The sequence below is a fragment of the Magnolia sinica genome, chromosome 8 (assembly GCF_029962835.1).
Source record: "Magnolia sinica isolate HGM2019 chromosome 8, MsV1, whole genome shotgun sequence".
In the NCBI taxonomy this organism is placed as follows: domain Eukaryota; kingdom Viridiplantae; phylum Streptophyta; class Magnoliopsida; order Magnoliales; family Magnoliaceae; genus Magnolia; species Magnolia sinica.
The window spans coordinates 91,865,598-91,881,852 of NC_080580.1; the positions used below are offsets into that span (position 1 = coordinate 91,865,598).

Here is a 16,255-nt window from a genome sequence, read left to right on the forward strand (position 1 = left end):
CTTCCTCACTATCTTTTTCAGTCTCAAGGAAGAAAACTGCCCCTATTGAAGCTCCAATAAGGGTTTTACATCCATTATATTAGACCTGTGGCAGTGCTGAATTATGTCCTTGCATCAAATCAAAGTACCATGGAATAGCACAACTGACTGAAATGATGGCTTGGATAGTAGGAAAAAAAAAAAAAAAGAGAGACGAGGGAGGCTTTTGGAGAAGGCCATGTTGTCAGCTTGAAGGAATTAGCAGACTAACAGCAAGGGCAGGGCTGATCTCCTCTGCCAACTCCTTGATTGGGTCATTTGACTAGGTAGGCCATGTTGTCAGCTTGAAGGAATTAGCAGACTAACAGCAAGGGCAGGGCTGATCTCCTCTGCCAACTCCTTGATTGGGTCATTTGACAAGGTTGACCAAGTACGAACAAAAGTTAGGCACTTAAACCACCATCCCTTTTCTTCTTCTTGTAAACAAAAAAAAAGAAAAGGAATAAAAAGAACTAGTTCTGGATTTTTGTGAACCATAGTCGAATATGGATCGTGATTCTACACATGATGGAAGATATCGTACAGGTATGGCATCCTTGTGTAGGTGAAACAAAGACTGAAAAGGAAATTAATGGTAAAAATATTTTAGAATATAACTGGCCCAGGGTTGAAATGAATATGATGATGACATGCTTTGCTTTTATGAGGTGTCATAGTGAAGCTTTTTGACAAAGCCAAAAACGGCATGAAAGCATCTTCTCCCTCTCAGGATGGGATTAATATACTGGATAGATTATGGTAGATGGTACAGGCAAGCACAATTAGCTTCTTCTATGGGGGCAACAGAAACAGTACATACGTAGTAGGGGTACCAAAAAAAAAATCAAATACAGATGATCATTCGATCTTCATGCTGCACAGGATTTTGTTGAACAAATTTAAAGCAAGCATATATAATAAAAGTGTCAATGTGAACAGTGCATACTGGGAGGGAGAGAGAGTCGGTGTGCACATCTCCCACCATTTAAAGATGGTGGGATCTGGAAAGCATTTTGGAATGCAACATTTAAAAAATCCATCTTGAAATGCATGCTAGGATTCCCGCTCACCATGTGTGGGTGGTGGGACATGTGCACACGTGACTCTAATGCACACTTTGTGGATGCAAAAAAAAAAAAAAAAAAAACCAAGTGTATATGGCTATGTGCTACTTGGGTTCAATTTTGGTTGAGCTGCCGCTGTAGTCAAAGGGATCGCTGTTTATTTCATTTTTTGGAAGTGGTTCGCTGTAAGGATGGCGAGGTATGCCCCTCGTGGATCCAAAGTCTGTAGCAGATGAAGATGCCGATGCCGATGTTGAGTCTGTGTTCATCCCATCATTCCGCAATATGATCTCAATTTCCTTGACCAGGTCGCTCATTGTGGGGCGGTCTGTGGCTGATTCTTCAACACATTGCATAGCCAACTCCACAAACCTCCCAAAACCTGTGAGATTGGTTGTGTTGCAAATGGCTGGATCTATCATCTCCTTCAGGCCATGGTATTCTACATTTTTGTCCATCACCATTCTCACTTCACGCACGATATACTTGCCCTTTTCTATCGGTTGCTTAGCAGTTACCAGCTCAAGCATAACTACACCAAAGCTATAGACATCGCTCTTCTCTGTCAATTGTTGAGTCATGTAATACTCAGGATCCAGGTAGCCCTGCAACATGGTAGCCAGCCCAGGACATTAAATCAGGAAGTACTTCTTTCAGTACTAGATAATGATCAAAATCCTGAGTAGTGGAAGGACTTGATGAGTCAACTCAACCTATCAATATCTAGATCCAGTTAAGGGATATCCAGGTTATTTAGTAAAGGGAGAAGTACAAAACAAAATCTGAGAAAAATAACATGTATTCAAAACACCAGATCAAGTACTGGTAGAACTAGAATCAATCCTTAGAAACTTGTGTTGACTATTGGGTATTTGAGGAATCAAACAACAAAAAAAGATTTTCCAAGTTTCAAAAATCTTGAAGGAGTATTACGGATGATACACATTCTCTGTGAGGCCTCTAGAAGGCAAATGAAGCATATTATTAAAGGAGTATTAGGGTGTTTTGAAGCGGTGTCAGAGCTAAGAATTTACATGAGCAAAAGCTTGCTAGTGGGGGTGATGATGGAAGATAGGTAGGTGAGTTCTTTTGCTGAGATTATTGATTGTAAGCAGGTGAGCTCCCAATGAAATATCCCGGACTCCTGATTGGCGGAAATGCAAAGACGTCATCTTTTTGGGACCCGGTGGTCACCGAATGGATAAAAAAACTGGCCAAATGGAAGAAATCATACCTCTCCTAGGAGGGAGGTTCTGCCCCATCAAAGTTGCCCAAACTAACCAGTATATTATCTATCTCTCTATGCAATGCCAAGCAAGATGGCAAAAAAAATCGAGAAAATCCAAAGAGACTTCCTATGGGAAGGCCGGGAAGAAGGACATAAGTTTCATCCAGTAAATTGGGAAGAGGTAAAAAAGCTGAAGAAGGATGGAGGTCTTGGGCTTACTAGAACCAAAGAGAAAAATAGGGCCCTCCTAGTGAAATGGTGGAGATTTGGAGATGAGGAAGGTGCATTTTTGGAGAGAGGTTATCTCTACAAAATATGGTGATTCGGGGGGATGGTTCTCCTACAGAGCTGCAAACCCATTGGAATTATCAGTGTGGAAGACAATAAGTCGGATTGGAAGGAGAGTGGACCAAAACAGATATCAAATTGAGGACAAAGTGGGAGCGTTGGTAGCTGAAGGGTGTAGATTTTCATCACGCAAATGTTCCAGAATTAGATTTTGGAAGGATACATAGGTAAGGGACTCAGTTGGAAAGTGCATTTCCCTTGATATATGCTCTTGCGATAGACAAAGCGGCGGAGGAAAAAGAATGCTATAAAGTAAACCAGAGAATTTTCTGCACTGATGAGCATCCTGCACAAAGTCATTATCGACTCTTTGAAGGTGAACATTAAACTCTAGAAGTGGGAAAAGAATGGTCGATTCTCTTCCAAGTCAGTCTGTATGATGTAATGTGAATCGGGTATAGTCATCCTTGCTCCAAAATCTGGAAAGCTCCCTTTCCTCCAGGAATACAGGCTTTTATGTGGTTGGAAACTGCTACCAAGATCCTTATGGTGGATAATCTGAAGAAGAGAAATATGGCAATGGCCAATATGTGTGTCATTTGCAGGAGTGAAGAATCAGTGGACCATCTATTTCTACATTGCCAAGTAGCAAGATATATCTGGGAGCACTTCTTCAAGCAATTTAGGGTATGCTGGGTGTTGGAAAGGTCCCTCCATAAGGTTATTAATTGCTGGAAATCTGGGCCATTCTCTGCCTGTGGCAAGGAAATGTGGGTAATAATCCCTTTTGCAATCTTACAGGGCATTTGGAAAGAAAGGAATGCAAGGATGTTCGAGGATAAGGCCATGTCAAATACAGCTCTGGCCTTTTCCTTTTCATCCATGGAACTTTGATGGGTCAGCAAGCTCCCGGAATTCTGAAGATCCTAGGTCACAATCCATAAGAGCTGATTGGAACTCGGAGGTCATTGGGTGGGATGCAAATGAAGAGGGGCTGGTTCATCTTCATCTTCTGTTCTTGTTTTATTTTCTGGATTTGGCTTTTGTATGCATCTATGTTTTAAAGTGAAGTTGGCGACAGGGTCACTTTCCATAGTTGTACTTTGTCCTTTGCTGCTTAGTACCTTTTAATGAAATCATCGCCTTTTGAAAAAATCTCAATGATACGCTACAAAGTTTTCGAGCCAACTTTATTGTTTTTCCTCTTGACATGATTCTTGTTTATGAAATAATTACTTCATACTAACTTTAAATATTTGAGGGAGGATAAAATTAGAAACGAATGCATTCAAGGGAACTTAAGAGTGGCACCAATAGGTAATAAGATGAGGAGAAGTAGACTTAGATGGTTTGGTCATGTGCAACGGAGACCAAGCACCATGTCGTTTAGGAGGGAGTTGCTACAGATTTAAGGCTCGAAAAAGGCAAGGGAAAAGCCCCAAAGGATGTAGGTGGAGGTAGTAAGAAAAGACATGATGACTTATGGTCTAATTGAAGTCATGGCCCGGAATGGCGGAATGGGATTCATGTAGCTGACCCCAATTAAATGGGATGAGGCTTACACAATGGTGATGACGACAATGATGCTATCTTTAAACAAAGAACGGAAAGGTGCAACAAGCGGTGGAAACACTTACCAACGTGCCTTTAACTTGAGTTGAAACATGTCCCTTTGCACTGTCTGATACAAGCTTTGACAGGCCAAAATCTGCAACCTTGGCATTTAAAGTTTCGTCCAGGAGAATATTTGTAGACTTAACGTCTCTGTGTATTATGGGAGGATCAGCGAGCTCGTGAAGATAAGATAATCCTCTTGCTGAGCCTAGAGAGATACGTAGTCTCCTCTTCCAATCAAGATGGATGCCACTCCTCCCTACAATTGATGGTCACGGAAATATTGTCAAATGGCTGAGGATAAAGATAAAAAGGAAAGCGGAAGTGGTGTGCTCGAAATCTAGTGGTAGACTTACCTGACAAGCTCTCCCTAAGAGTTCCGTTGGGAATGTATTCATAGACCAGCATCTGCTCCCCTTGTTCAAAACAGAAGCCCACAAGGGCGACAAGATTCTTGTGATGAACCCTGGAAAGCAACTCAATTTCAGTCTTGAACTCAAGTCCCCCTTGCATGGATCCTTGTTGTGCTCTTTTGATTGCTACCATTTGACCACTTGGAAGCGTTCCTCTGTAAACCTGAAGAAAAAATAAAATCAAAGGCTTAGCCACTCAAAAATATTTCAGATACAGCAGATGAGGACTTCATAATGAATGCATTACCTTGCCGTAACCACCAGATCCGACCTCATTGCTTTCTGAGAAATTGTTGGTGCTTTTCTTCAGTTCACTATAAGAAAACCATCTGGCTCCTTTTAATTGTGGTGCGCCACCACTATCGTTAGCACTTGGTGCCCAAGATGCTGGAACACAGAATAGAAGTTGGAAGTGCTTTGAAGCTTAATAAAGCAATTGAAGAATTTGCAGATTGACTTGATTCTATCAATAATTTCTTTGAATCAAAGTGTTATTTTAGTTTTTGTTTTTTTCCCTCAAAGTGGATAGACTCAATTGGGCATGTGAAAAAAGGAAAAAGAAAACAGGCATGTCATACAAGCTCTTTTAAATAAGCACAAAAGATTTTGGATCCTCAACTGATTTTGAGACTTGATTGAAATTAAAGAAACAATCTTCAAGATTGCACCCCTTTGATTGACACATCCACATTTTCTGCCTACAGTTAACTACATTAGACATGAAGAATTTCCTTCAGAAGTTCTTTGGACTCATTACCAAAAGGTCTGCTTAGTTCCATGGCTCTTTCTGCTCGTTTCTTTTGCCAGATTGCATAGATCCCCACGCCCGTGAGCAAAAGGACCATAACAGTGCTTCCAATTGCAATTGCAATAATGACACCGGTACTTATCGAAGTCCCTCCACTTTCACCTGAAACATTTCTTTTCCAACCTGTTATGAGAGGGGAATCATCCACATACCATTGCTAAGACAAAAGGGGAGTTTGTACCTTGGAAAGCATATGGAGAAGCAATAAAATAGTATGGTCCAAACTCAAATGGTGGCTTAAATGTTTGATTGGTCAGATCAAATCCAATTCTCAGAATCTCTGACCGGTTGAAGTACTTTCCAGTGGATGGGAAGAGTTCCAAGTGCACCTGAAGGTATTGATCCGTGTTGAAGAAGAGGTTTTGAAGAGACACTGAACCAGGACTTAGACCAAGTGCTGCCCACAATGACATTTCGAGCGACTGGAATGTGGTGGTGTTGGACAAGTCACGGAACAAAGGTGCTCTGAAATACATCGTTCCTTCATATGGGTAGGCGCAATTGCACCGAGGGCTGAGCCTTTGATCAGCACGACATGATTTGCCGCCACAACTAGTTAGACTGGTGGAATAGGGTTCTGCCCTTGGTTGTTGAAGCTGGCAGTACTTGAGATTTGAAAGTTGGTCACACACTGGGTTCCCAAAAAGTCTGCAGTGCAATGATTGAAAGAAAGATGGCGTGTTAGTAAGGAACATGCAGAAGAACAGGATGTATATATATCTCACATAAAAAAAAGAAAAAGAAAAGAAAAAAAAAAAAGAACTGTCTTGTAGGTATGCACTCACTCTAGAGTGTCTGGAAATGTAGAACCCAATGTAACAGCAGCAATTTTGTTGTTTTCCAAATCAACAAGCTGCAGCTGATCGCTGATGGTTACACTCATGTTAAGTGTTGCATTGAATGAGTTGTTCATCAGTTTCCTGTTACAAATTTACAACAATCAAGTTGGCATGTTTGGATAAATATCCTCTCTCTCTCTCTCTCTCTCTCTCTCTCTCTCTCTCTCTCTCTCTCTCTCTCTCTCTCTCTCTCTCTCTCTCTCTCATCTTTTCAGTTGCACACTTACACTTCCTGTAGTTGTGGCATACTGAACAGCTCCGGTGGAAATGGTCCTTGAAGTGTTCCGTGTTCCATTATTCTGGCAACCCCCCACCAAGAAGATTCTTGAGTGAGATGGACTAATCCATGGAAATGATGCTTATTCAAAATTCCAAACAGATGTTTGGGAAACTCACATGGTCGTGAGCGATTGTATGGTTGTGAACCAGGCTGGAGTTTCTGATGCATCAAAGGAATTGTTGCTCAAGTCCCTATAGAGGTAAATGGTTGTGCATTAGTATGATGATGAAAGAAGGGTACAAGGAGGATATCATTCGGAGCACAGATTCATTTGGTTTATGGGAGTTTGCATGCTGACTTCGTACACGTAATTGAGGACGCTCATTCTCGCCAGGTCAGGTACTGGACCTGTCAGGTTATTGTTTGCTACATGCCTGAAAGAGAGAAACCGACAGTGAAGCATATGAGGGGAGCTGACATTGACAAACACCTCATCTGATGGGGTGAAGTGTCATTGACAATAAAAAAGAATACTTCTTACAGTTCATTGAGACTTTCAAGTGCAGTGAGATTGGAAGGGATTGGACCACTCAGAGAATTCCTGTCAAGCCGACTTTTCCAAGAAGAAGAAAAGGGAATGTATGTACATATAAAACCACCCAGTTCAAGAAAGTGGAAATAAGGCTGGTGAACGAGAGAGAGGGACAAATGGTAGAAAGCTACTCACAGAATCTCAAGGGTTTGCACTAGTCCCAGTGTGGATGGAATGCTCCCACTAAATTGATTTCCATCCAATAGCCTGGCAGCAAAGAAGCAAAGAATTGCAGATAGATGCATAGATGGGAGTGATCGGAAAAACAGTAATACAGTTGGTGGATCGTAGCTTACACATGTATTAGGACCATTCTGGAGCTGAAAAGCTTTTCCGGAATTGTACCCGAGAGCTGGTTCTTGTTAAAATGGCTGTCCAAGCGCATAAATGGAAAATACTGTTCATATAATCATCAAGTAATATCCTTGCCTTGACTTAACTTCTAATAAGATAACTTGTACAGTAACACCCAAATGGAAATTTTCCCTCTTTTGGGAGGTTGGTGGGGAAGATCAAAACACTCACAAATGCTTTGCATTCACAAGTTGGTCCAAGCCAGGCTTAGTGGTTGCCGAGACAGGTAGAGATCCAGTCAGCTGATTTTCTGCCAGGTCCAGCCAGTAAAGGTTGGAAAGTTTACCCAAGGAAGCAGGTATTTTACCAGTGAATTTGTTTGTGTTTAGAGCCCTGAGAGGTAGATTTGAAGAAAGAGAATCAGAATCTGTTGCTTGGCTCATAGTGACATTGAGCATAAGAGCAATGGTAGCACCGGAGTAGTGAAACTTAGAGCCAAGTCTTACAGGAAAGAGAGCTGTGGTAGGTTGCCTAATTCCTCTGGGATGTTGCCAGTGAAGCCGCAACCGGACAGAATCCTGGGGAAGAGAGAGAGCAAAGATATGAAATTGAATTAGTATTATTTAAGTGCATGTAGAATAGTAGATGATGGTCTTGTGTAAGATACTAGTTTTTTCGGATCTTACAGGATCATTAGCTCTTTCAGATCCCCTAATGTTGGAGAGACCAGGCCAGTGAGGCCTGTGTTGAAAGACAGGTCCCTGCAATGCAGAGAGCAACAACAGGAAAAGATCAAATGGTAGCAAACTAGTTGCAGTGATTTGCAGCAAAGAGATGTGAAATTCCAAGAGAAGGAACTAAAAAAACTACTGCCATTTCTAGTTTCACACAGTAGTCCCTATAATTTCACGATTAAGCATCGGAATTCCATGAAAGACTTTAAGAAATTCAACTGGAGTATGAAATGATATGATTAAAAAAAAAACGTTGTGCATGCATTGAACTATTTGATAAGGATCTGTCTAGGATTGATGATTTATGATTGGTCTTGATACGCGGGATGTAGTTTCTTACCATATTGAAATGACACGGACTATTTCAAACAAAAGTTAGAATATGGTGGATCTGTTTGCCAGCCCCATATCCACCCTCATTGCACATAGGTTCACATGCCGTGTATGCGCCAACCTGGAAGGTTTGGGGACCCACATATCTTAATGGTGCATGGGGTGTCCTCCACTATGAAGATGACCTGGCCAGAAGTCAGGATGGTCCACTCATCAGGTGGGCCACCCCTGTATGAAAACACACCTGTCTGCATTTCATGCCTGGTCATCTTCACACTGGGACCTGGGTCATCAGCAATGTCAGCACATGCACTGCATGTTGAGCGCTCATGGGTTTTGCAAGCATTTGGTTGATCTTTCTATTTTTTATTTTCTTTCATATTTTGAAGTCAATAGGAAAAATAATAATCCTGTTACATTAGATTCATCCAACCCCTCTTATGCTCGTAAGATTTGATTCCATTTCTGAAGCACAGCGTTCTTCAGATTTTTTTCAATTCCTAGAAAATTAGGGTTCCTTGTGTATTTTGCTTCAGATTCTTTCAAGACTTAGTTTGGGTCCTGAAAAAACTTAATTTTCAACTTTGTTTTGCGGTTCATGGTCCTACTTGTTCTTTCTAGTAACTGAGCTACTTGGCCTAATATTACACCCAAAACGACATGTAGGCAAATGGACTACACCCAAAATGACATGTAGTCAAATGGAAAAGCAAACTTACAAGGTTCTCAATTCAGTGAGTTGTCCAATATCACCGCCTAGAGTACCTCCGATTCCCATGCTTGATAATCTCCTGAAAACATAGAACAGATCTTCAAGAGGGCTAAGAGAAGCTTAAGCCAAGAGAATCAAGCATTTGATAAGATGAAGACTCACAATTCGGTCACCCTAGAATTGGCACAAGTAACTCCATCCCATGGTAGACCACAAGGATCATCCGACTTTCCCCAATTTGGAGGTGTGTTTTGCCATTGATCCTTTAGAGAACGGAGAGCAGCAGCTGCAAAATTCATGTGTTTGTCAGTTAAGACTAATATAAAAGTGTTCATCATGTCCTTTCCATGATTCCAAACATGATCTGAACAATCAGCCTTGTTTGATGTTTATTTGTCAACACATCGACAAACAATATCTTCAATAGGATGCATCAGCAATACAAGTAGCACTAATTTTGAGTACGAAGGTGGACCCAAATTTAAAAATGTCATGTGAGACTCAACCATGGATAGACTTTCAACTAGTATCAAGTTCAGCTTTGGCTTTGTAGAAAGTCACATGATCCTCTACTTCCCACCTCTTGTGATAACAATGATCTCAATGAATGGAAAAAAATGGCATTTGGGTTTCATGTATTAACTACTACTAATGCTACCACAGTTTCCGGAGGTTACATGCAGTTCTAACTGATTAGCATGATGAAATGAACTCAACACTTTCATCAGTCAAGATCAACAAGGAAAGAGAAAAGAGAGTGAGAGACCCAATCCAACCCAATACATTGAAGAGGAAGAAGAAGAAGAAAGGAAGCTAGTAGCTTACCGTCTAGGGAGTCGGTAGTGCCTGAGACACCGTAAAGGAAGTCGGTGCAGAGGAACAGAAGCAGCAGCGTGGGCATCCATGGGATGGTCATTGGCATGGCAGAAGTGGATCAGGAGTGTCCTCCAGAAAACAAACTGATGGGTGGAGGAGATGTTGCTGCGTCTGATTAATTAGTGGGAAATTGCATTAGTTAGTTAGTGCAGTGCAAAGTGACATCCATTACACATCCACATGATGGATGCATCCACAACCACCACTTTTCTCTTCTCTACTCTACAAATACCACTATCTTTTTCCCCCCTCTTTTTGTGGAGAGATGTATATCAATCCTTTCATGATTGGGAGCAACCAAAAGTCCCATTGCTTTTGCCTTGTCTTTGAAGACAATCCATCAATTCATTCTCATCATTTGCTCTCTCCTCTCTCCTTACTGCTTTCTCCTTTGGTGTTTATCGATGTAATTGAATGAATGAGAAGAGATTGATTGTAGAAGACGTGCTACGTTTCCTCCGCCCACTTCTCATAGAATTAACAAGGCATCATCAAGTTGAATATCCAACGGCTGGATTGAGCTGTTTTTATGAATTTAGTAATACCATTATTTTAATCACATAGAAAGTGTTGGTTGGATGAGATCATCTCCTCCTTTGATCTTTCCTCCTCTCCTCACCCACCCACCTAACCATACTCAAAACTCCATGTATATGATATCAGGATGAGAGAGTCAATACTATGCTATTGCCAACAACAACAACAACAACAACAACAACAATATTAATATTGCTAATATTATAAACAACAATAACAACATAAAAAAGGATTTCCATATTCACCCTCTCTTTCTTTACATGCATTGTCACCTGCGCTAATTCCATAGCATCTCGAACCCTGCCTGCCACATGTGACATACGTGTAAAAAGATCTGACCTTCCAATCTCTTCTGCCTCAAACAACAGGTTGTTTCACTACTCATGTTCACCTAAATGTATAGATGGTTAAAACAAATTTTTCTAGCCATCCACTTGTTTTATATGCCGTGGTTCGCAGGAGTGAAATGGCTTGATTTTTAGGCCAGAAGATCTAAACAATGTAGCCCACTTGATGAAAAGATCCCGATCTGGTACCCATGTTTGATACTAGAACTTGTGCTTGCACGTCCATAGCAATGCAGGTGGAGTTAGCAAGTCCCCATACTTGTGCTAAGAACAGTACAAAGGTGTAAGCATGAACATTTTTTATTTTTTTTTGTGTGTATGTGCCAAAGCAAAGCCATTGGGTGTATGTATCATTTCCAAACAATGATAAATGATAAATAGAAAAAAAAATAAAATTATAAACATGGAAACAACAACAAGAATAAAGTAATGTTGTGGTGGTGGTTAGATTATAAAGTGGAACACCCTTCTCTCTTATTAGAATATGGATTTTATCTATTTATTTATTAAAGCATAAAGGTGGGGTGATTGGGAATAAAATGTGGGTCTTATGTTTGCCGTAAATTCATGTCTTATGGTTTATCAAGCAATCCTAACCATCTATCCATGGCTTGGGAGGATGGTCAAGGAATGGCTATAAAAATGAAGTATAAATAATGGAGGGATTAGATCATCCTATCAGTGTGGCTTTTACATCATATGGCCCATGAAATGTGTGATGGACCCATCAATTGGACTAGTTATAAATTTAGTTTTATGAGGAACAGTCACATCATTTCTCATTGTTGATGTTGTTGTTATCACTTATCAGAGTTTGAATTGGTGCATATGGGATCTATGGTTGGTTTAACCAAGCCATCAGATAGCTATCATGGATGGACCATGCATCCCCCAAAAAAATCTCTAAAATGGGCAATTTCTAACCTTTTCTATAGTGGGAATGAGAATGCATGGCTAAGAAGAAATGCACCAAAATGAGAATGGAGAAAAGTCCAAAGATTCCAAGTTTTTGGTAGATCTTTGGACTATCCATGATGGGGACATCAGAACAATGGCCTAGACAAATCCATCATGGGTCCCACACGTACCAAGTACATGTACAACTAGGAGTGCAAATTCCTTTCAAAATTTTGAAGTTTCATACTTTCGGGGCTATGATTCAATGATCTTTGGATCCTATCGGTGATGATGTTCCCTATATCTCCCAGATTTATCAATTTTGACCGTTGGATCAGTGGTCTATTCTTTAAAGGGGGGATGCTATTTGATACTCTGGCAGCGAACGACACCTGATATGCAGGCACCCAGAAATTTTATACCTGAAATAAATTAGCTCAAAGAAAACCGACTAGTTTGTGTAACTCAGTGTCATTAATTCACAGTATCAAAATCAAATATTTTGAAGAATCCTAACCTCTGATTCGTGGACCACTGTATGGTTTTCATTTTTAACCGTGGAATCAATGTCCCCCCATTATGAAAGTCACGTGATCAAGTAATCTTAATGTTTTGTTAACAATAAATACATCTAAACTGGGAATAATAATTTGGAAAGATTAATTTGAATCATTTGTATGACACGTATGCAATTTTAAAGTAATTTTTAAGTGATCAACGGTGCAGTGTACATCATCAAGCCATGTAGCGGATTGGCTGGTGTACCACACACCACCGACCTGGCTGGTGTGGGTACGTGTCGTGCCAAGACGAGCGTTGACACTCTCCGAGCTCGAAGTTGTAGGAACGGTTCAAAGTAGATCAAAGTTACATGGATCCCACAATTATGTATTTATTATATCCATCCCGTTCATTCATTTGGCGAGATCATTTTAGATGACGAGCCCAAAAATAAATCATATCCAAATCTCAAGCGGACCACACCAAAAATAGCATTCGTAGGCCCATGATAACTGTTGTTTTCCATCCAATCTGTTCATAAGGTCACAAAGACCTGGATGAATAGGAAAGACAAATATAATATTGATCCAAAACTTCTGTGACCCCATAAGAATTTTAATGTTATACGATTCAATTCTCCGCTACTTTTTTGCAGTGTGGTCCACTTTATTGTTGGATCTGTCTTATTTTTAGGCTCAAGCCTTATGAAGAGCTAGACAAATGGAAGGACGGTTTGGATATAATATATACCTCATGATGGGACCCACAGAACTTGGTGGTGTGTGGTACATCAGCCAATCCGGTTGATGATGAGAAGGACAGCCACTAACGCTGGTTGTTGTTTGACTGCCAGATGGACAAGCCATGGTAACGACGAGAAGATGACACGTGGCCTCTTAATGTGGGTGTGGGTCCCACAAAAGTTTGGAGAGGTATGGAGATGCCGTCCTATATCGGCGTTGATTGCAAAGCATAAAGAGAGAAGGCGTCAATAGAAATAGCCGGCCATCACCAATTGACAGAAGAGGGTGGGCCCATCTGACGGATTAACCGACGAGATTTTGTCCAAATATAACTGCCTGCTTTCAACTCAATATCTTAAACCATCTAATCATCGGGATGGTTGATCTTGTGGGCCACACACGATGGTTGAATGTCCACCATTGAAACATTCATGGAACGTTTCAACGGTAGGCATTTCACTTGCCACTCGTGCGGCTCAATTGAGTTTTGGGCACGTGTATTAAATGATTTTGCGAAATAGATGACATTGTGGATTTCTCACAGACATCACAGTGGCCCAAGCAGATTGATACCGACTCAGTGCTGAATGGTGATACGTGGGCCTCACAGACATCACAGCGACCCTACGTCGTAGTCCACATGAGCCCTAGGTTTGTCTCATTTTTGGGACGATACCCTAAATTGATATGGAAAATTGAATGGGCAGAATATATAAAAGCCACACATCGTGGTGGGCCCCTATGCTCAGTTTAGGACAGGCAGACAGGAGTAGTACCCACTCAGCGTCCTGTCAGGATTCTGATTTTGTAGCGATCCCTCTGGTACCGACGCGGGTGATGGTAGTTCTTGGACAAGCTCTTTAGGCACCATGTATGTATTTTATTCAGGCTGTCATTCATTTTTCCAGATTCATTTAATCCACCTTTACTAAGTTTTTAATGGTGAGTGATCAATAACCACTATTTTCTGTGGTGTGGTCCTCCTGAGATTTGGATCTGTCTCGGCTTCTAGTTCATGTCCTAGAATGATCAGGAAAAATGGATGGACGGTGCGGATGAAACACAAACATCATGGTGGGCCCACAGAGAACTGTCCTTTGGAAATCTGTGTCCATCTCAATGGACCGCAAAGTTACCATCCATTGAGTTGCACCCAGTCAAAATGTCTACCATATACGGGATCCGAACAGCCCAAATGGTTGGCTCCATCATTGGGTAGGTACAAAAATCATACGGATCCGTTCATCAGGTGGGCCATATATCCATTCATTGTTTTTCACTATTTTCAACGGTGCAGCTGAGTACATGAATTGATTGGCCTGATTTTTGCCGGCAATGATCATCAAGGTGGACCCAACCCTTGTGGCGGCTGTGATGTTGTAATCGCATGACACGTTGGCCATAAAACGTTATGGTATATATATACGTGTGTGTGTGTGGGAAAAGGTGCTTTGCGGTTGAGCTCATGGGAACTTTCCATGAGGTCGAGCTGTGTGGGCCCCACCGTGATGCGTCGAACATCAACACCGTGCATTTGATGGGTCCCTTTTAAATTATGGGATGTCCCAAAAATCAGCCATATACAGAACTCAGGTGGGCCATACCATCTAAAATCAAGTAAAGACATACCTAAAACATATAACCTTTTCCATATATATATATATATATATATATATATATATAACCGAATGGAACCACTTACAAGCATTTTCAAGTCGTCCACATACAAGTGCAACTTGATGATTGAACTGGGCCAAGAGTCCGGGCCATTCAATATTTGGGCCGACACTGGGCATAGATTTGAAGGCCAGTGCAGTGGAGTCAGGCCAAGCCCAGGATCTACAGGGTTAGGTAGCCTGACCCGTTACCCAGCAACAGCAACCTGTTGGCTAATAAACATGTAGTCAAGTCCTATGGCTGGATGAATGTAGCATCATCTCCAACCACCTCTTTCAACTGGTATCGAGCCCTGGTTTTCTGTTCCGTGCATCTTCTCTTCACTGACAGCCTCTTAATCTCATGGAAAAGTCCAGCAGATGACAGCAAACTGCATTCATAAATAAAGCAAAGACTCTTTCACACCAAACAAAGGTCCATTATTACCTATCACCTATTACTAATGCATTTAATAAATACTTATCCAACAAAAGCTTCCACATAAAGACAAATCTAGCTATAAACCATTTGCGGAATTGCAAAAGACCGTGATATGTATTGAGTATGGAAATCAAGTAAACTAGATACATCATGTATCTGATTTTGACGCCATCATCGTAGGCTTGATGTTGTAGTCTTATGGACCTTACACCCTTAGAGAAGCAAGGGGATGGGAATAGAAAGCTTCTATTATATGTAGGCTTGCCTTATTTATATAGCTTAGCGGGCCGAGGAGTTTGAAATCCATCGAAACTCTTCTCCGTGAGGCTCCACATGAATTTAGTAATCCTAGTGCAACTAGAAAACTGGGTGTGTGACATAGTTTGTAGCACATCACCCCTTATATGATTTTAGATGAATCACAACTAAGTGGGGTCCATTGGTACCTCCGATCACACTATCCAACCCCTAAGGTAATACAAACCGTTGATCAACGAGGCCCACCTTACAGAATTCTTGCACTAACTCCCTATTATCTCTGTTTTTTCAAGAATAAAGGGTCCTTGGTAATGTTAATTAGTAGCAGATGTAAACATTGTAATAATCCAAAATGTTAAGTAAAAGCTTCTCTTTTGTTTTTCACTCAACTTCATAATTAATACAGCCATTGCAAAGCTTATGATCACTTCTGACTATCCAAAGAAAAAGGAGGACATTATCTTTGATTATAGTTAAAGTAATAGTAATTACTTTTCCAAATAACAGTAAGTTGTGGTTTGATTCTTTAAGCATGTCAAGCACAGTACCTACTTTTTCAAGTGCATCATCTTCCGTAGAAACTCCGTAATAGCTAATAAATGTTAGGATCAAACTTTCATCAATCGAACCTATGGGAAAACCTTACAAAAGGAAATATCTAAAACTGCTTACTTTCTTTCAAATCAATTCAATATCAATCTGAACCCAGCTTGTCTAGAAACCCATTCAGTATCCTTGGGAAAAGCTTGACAAGGAATGATCCGGATTTGCTTAATCTGTCTCATGTTAATTGGCACTGTCGAGCAATTTCATCATTAGAGTAAATCTGTTCCTCGGTTGAC

The 16,255-nt window shown here is 40.8% G+C and overlaps 1 protein-coding gene across 1 annotated transcript; it reads right to left on the minus strand.

Annotated features, from left to right (window-relative positions):
* Positions 1-666: 666 nt before the first annotated feature.
* On the minus strand, positions 667-10,633 carry LOC131253714 (leucine-rich repeat receptor protein kinase HPCA1-like). The gene is made up of 19 exons (XM_058254844.1): positions 9,983-10,633; positions 9,320-9,443; positions 9,165-9,236; positions 8,065-8,139; positions 7,885-7,956; positions 7,610-7,771; positions 7,381-7,455; positions 7,220-7,291; positions 7,034-7,105; positions 6,858-6,926; positions 6,669-6,743; positions 6,500-6,571; positions 6,219-6,353; positions 5,615-6,081; positions 5,383-5,535; positions 4,873-5,012; positions 4,569-4,788; positions 4,236-4,471; positions 667-1,687 (listed from the first exon to the last, which is right to left on the minus strand). Exons 1-19 carry the CDS (start codon positions 10,077-10,079, stop codon positions 1,187-1,189), a joined length of 2,889 nt encoding a protein of 962 aa, XP_058110827.1. The 5' UTR covers positions 10,080-10,633; the 3' UTR covers positions 667-1,186.
* Positions 10,634-16,255: the final 5,622 nt, after the last annotated feature.

What these genes read in the sequence shown, in the direction of transcription:
- LOC131253714 (XM_058254844.1), bottom strand. Translation starts at nt 10,079, where the DNA reads ATGCCAATGACCATCCCATGGATGCCCACGCTGCTGCTTCTGTTCCTC. An exon ending in GTGCAAACCCTTGAGATTCT is followed by an intron (nt 7,106 to 7,219) that starts GTGAGTAGCTTT and finishes TTCTTGGAAAAG; the next exon opens with TCGGCTTGACAGGAATTCTC. An exon ending in ATGAGCGTCCTCAATTACGT is followed by an intron (nt 6,744 to 6,857) that starts GTACGAAGTCAG and finishes TTACCTCTATAG; the next exon opens with GGACTTGAGCAACAATTCCT.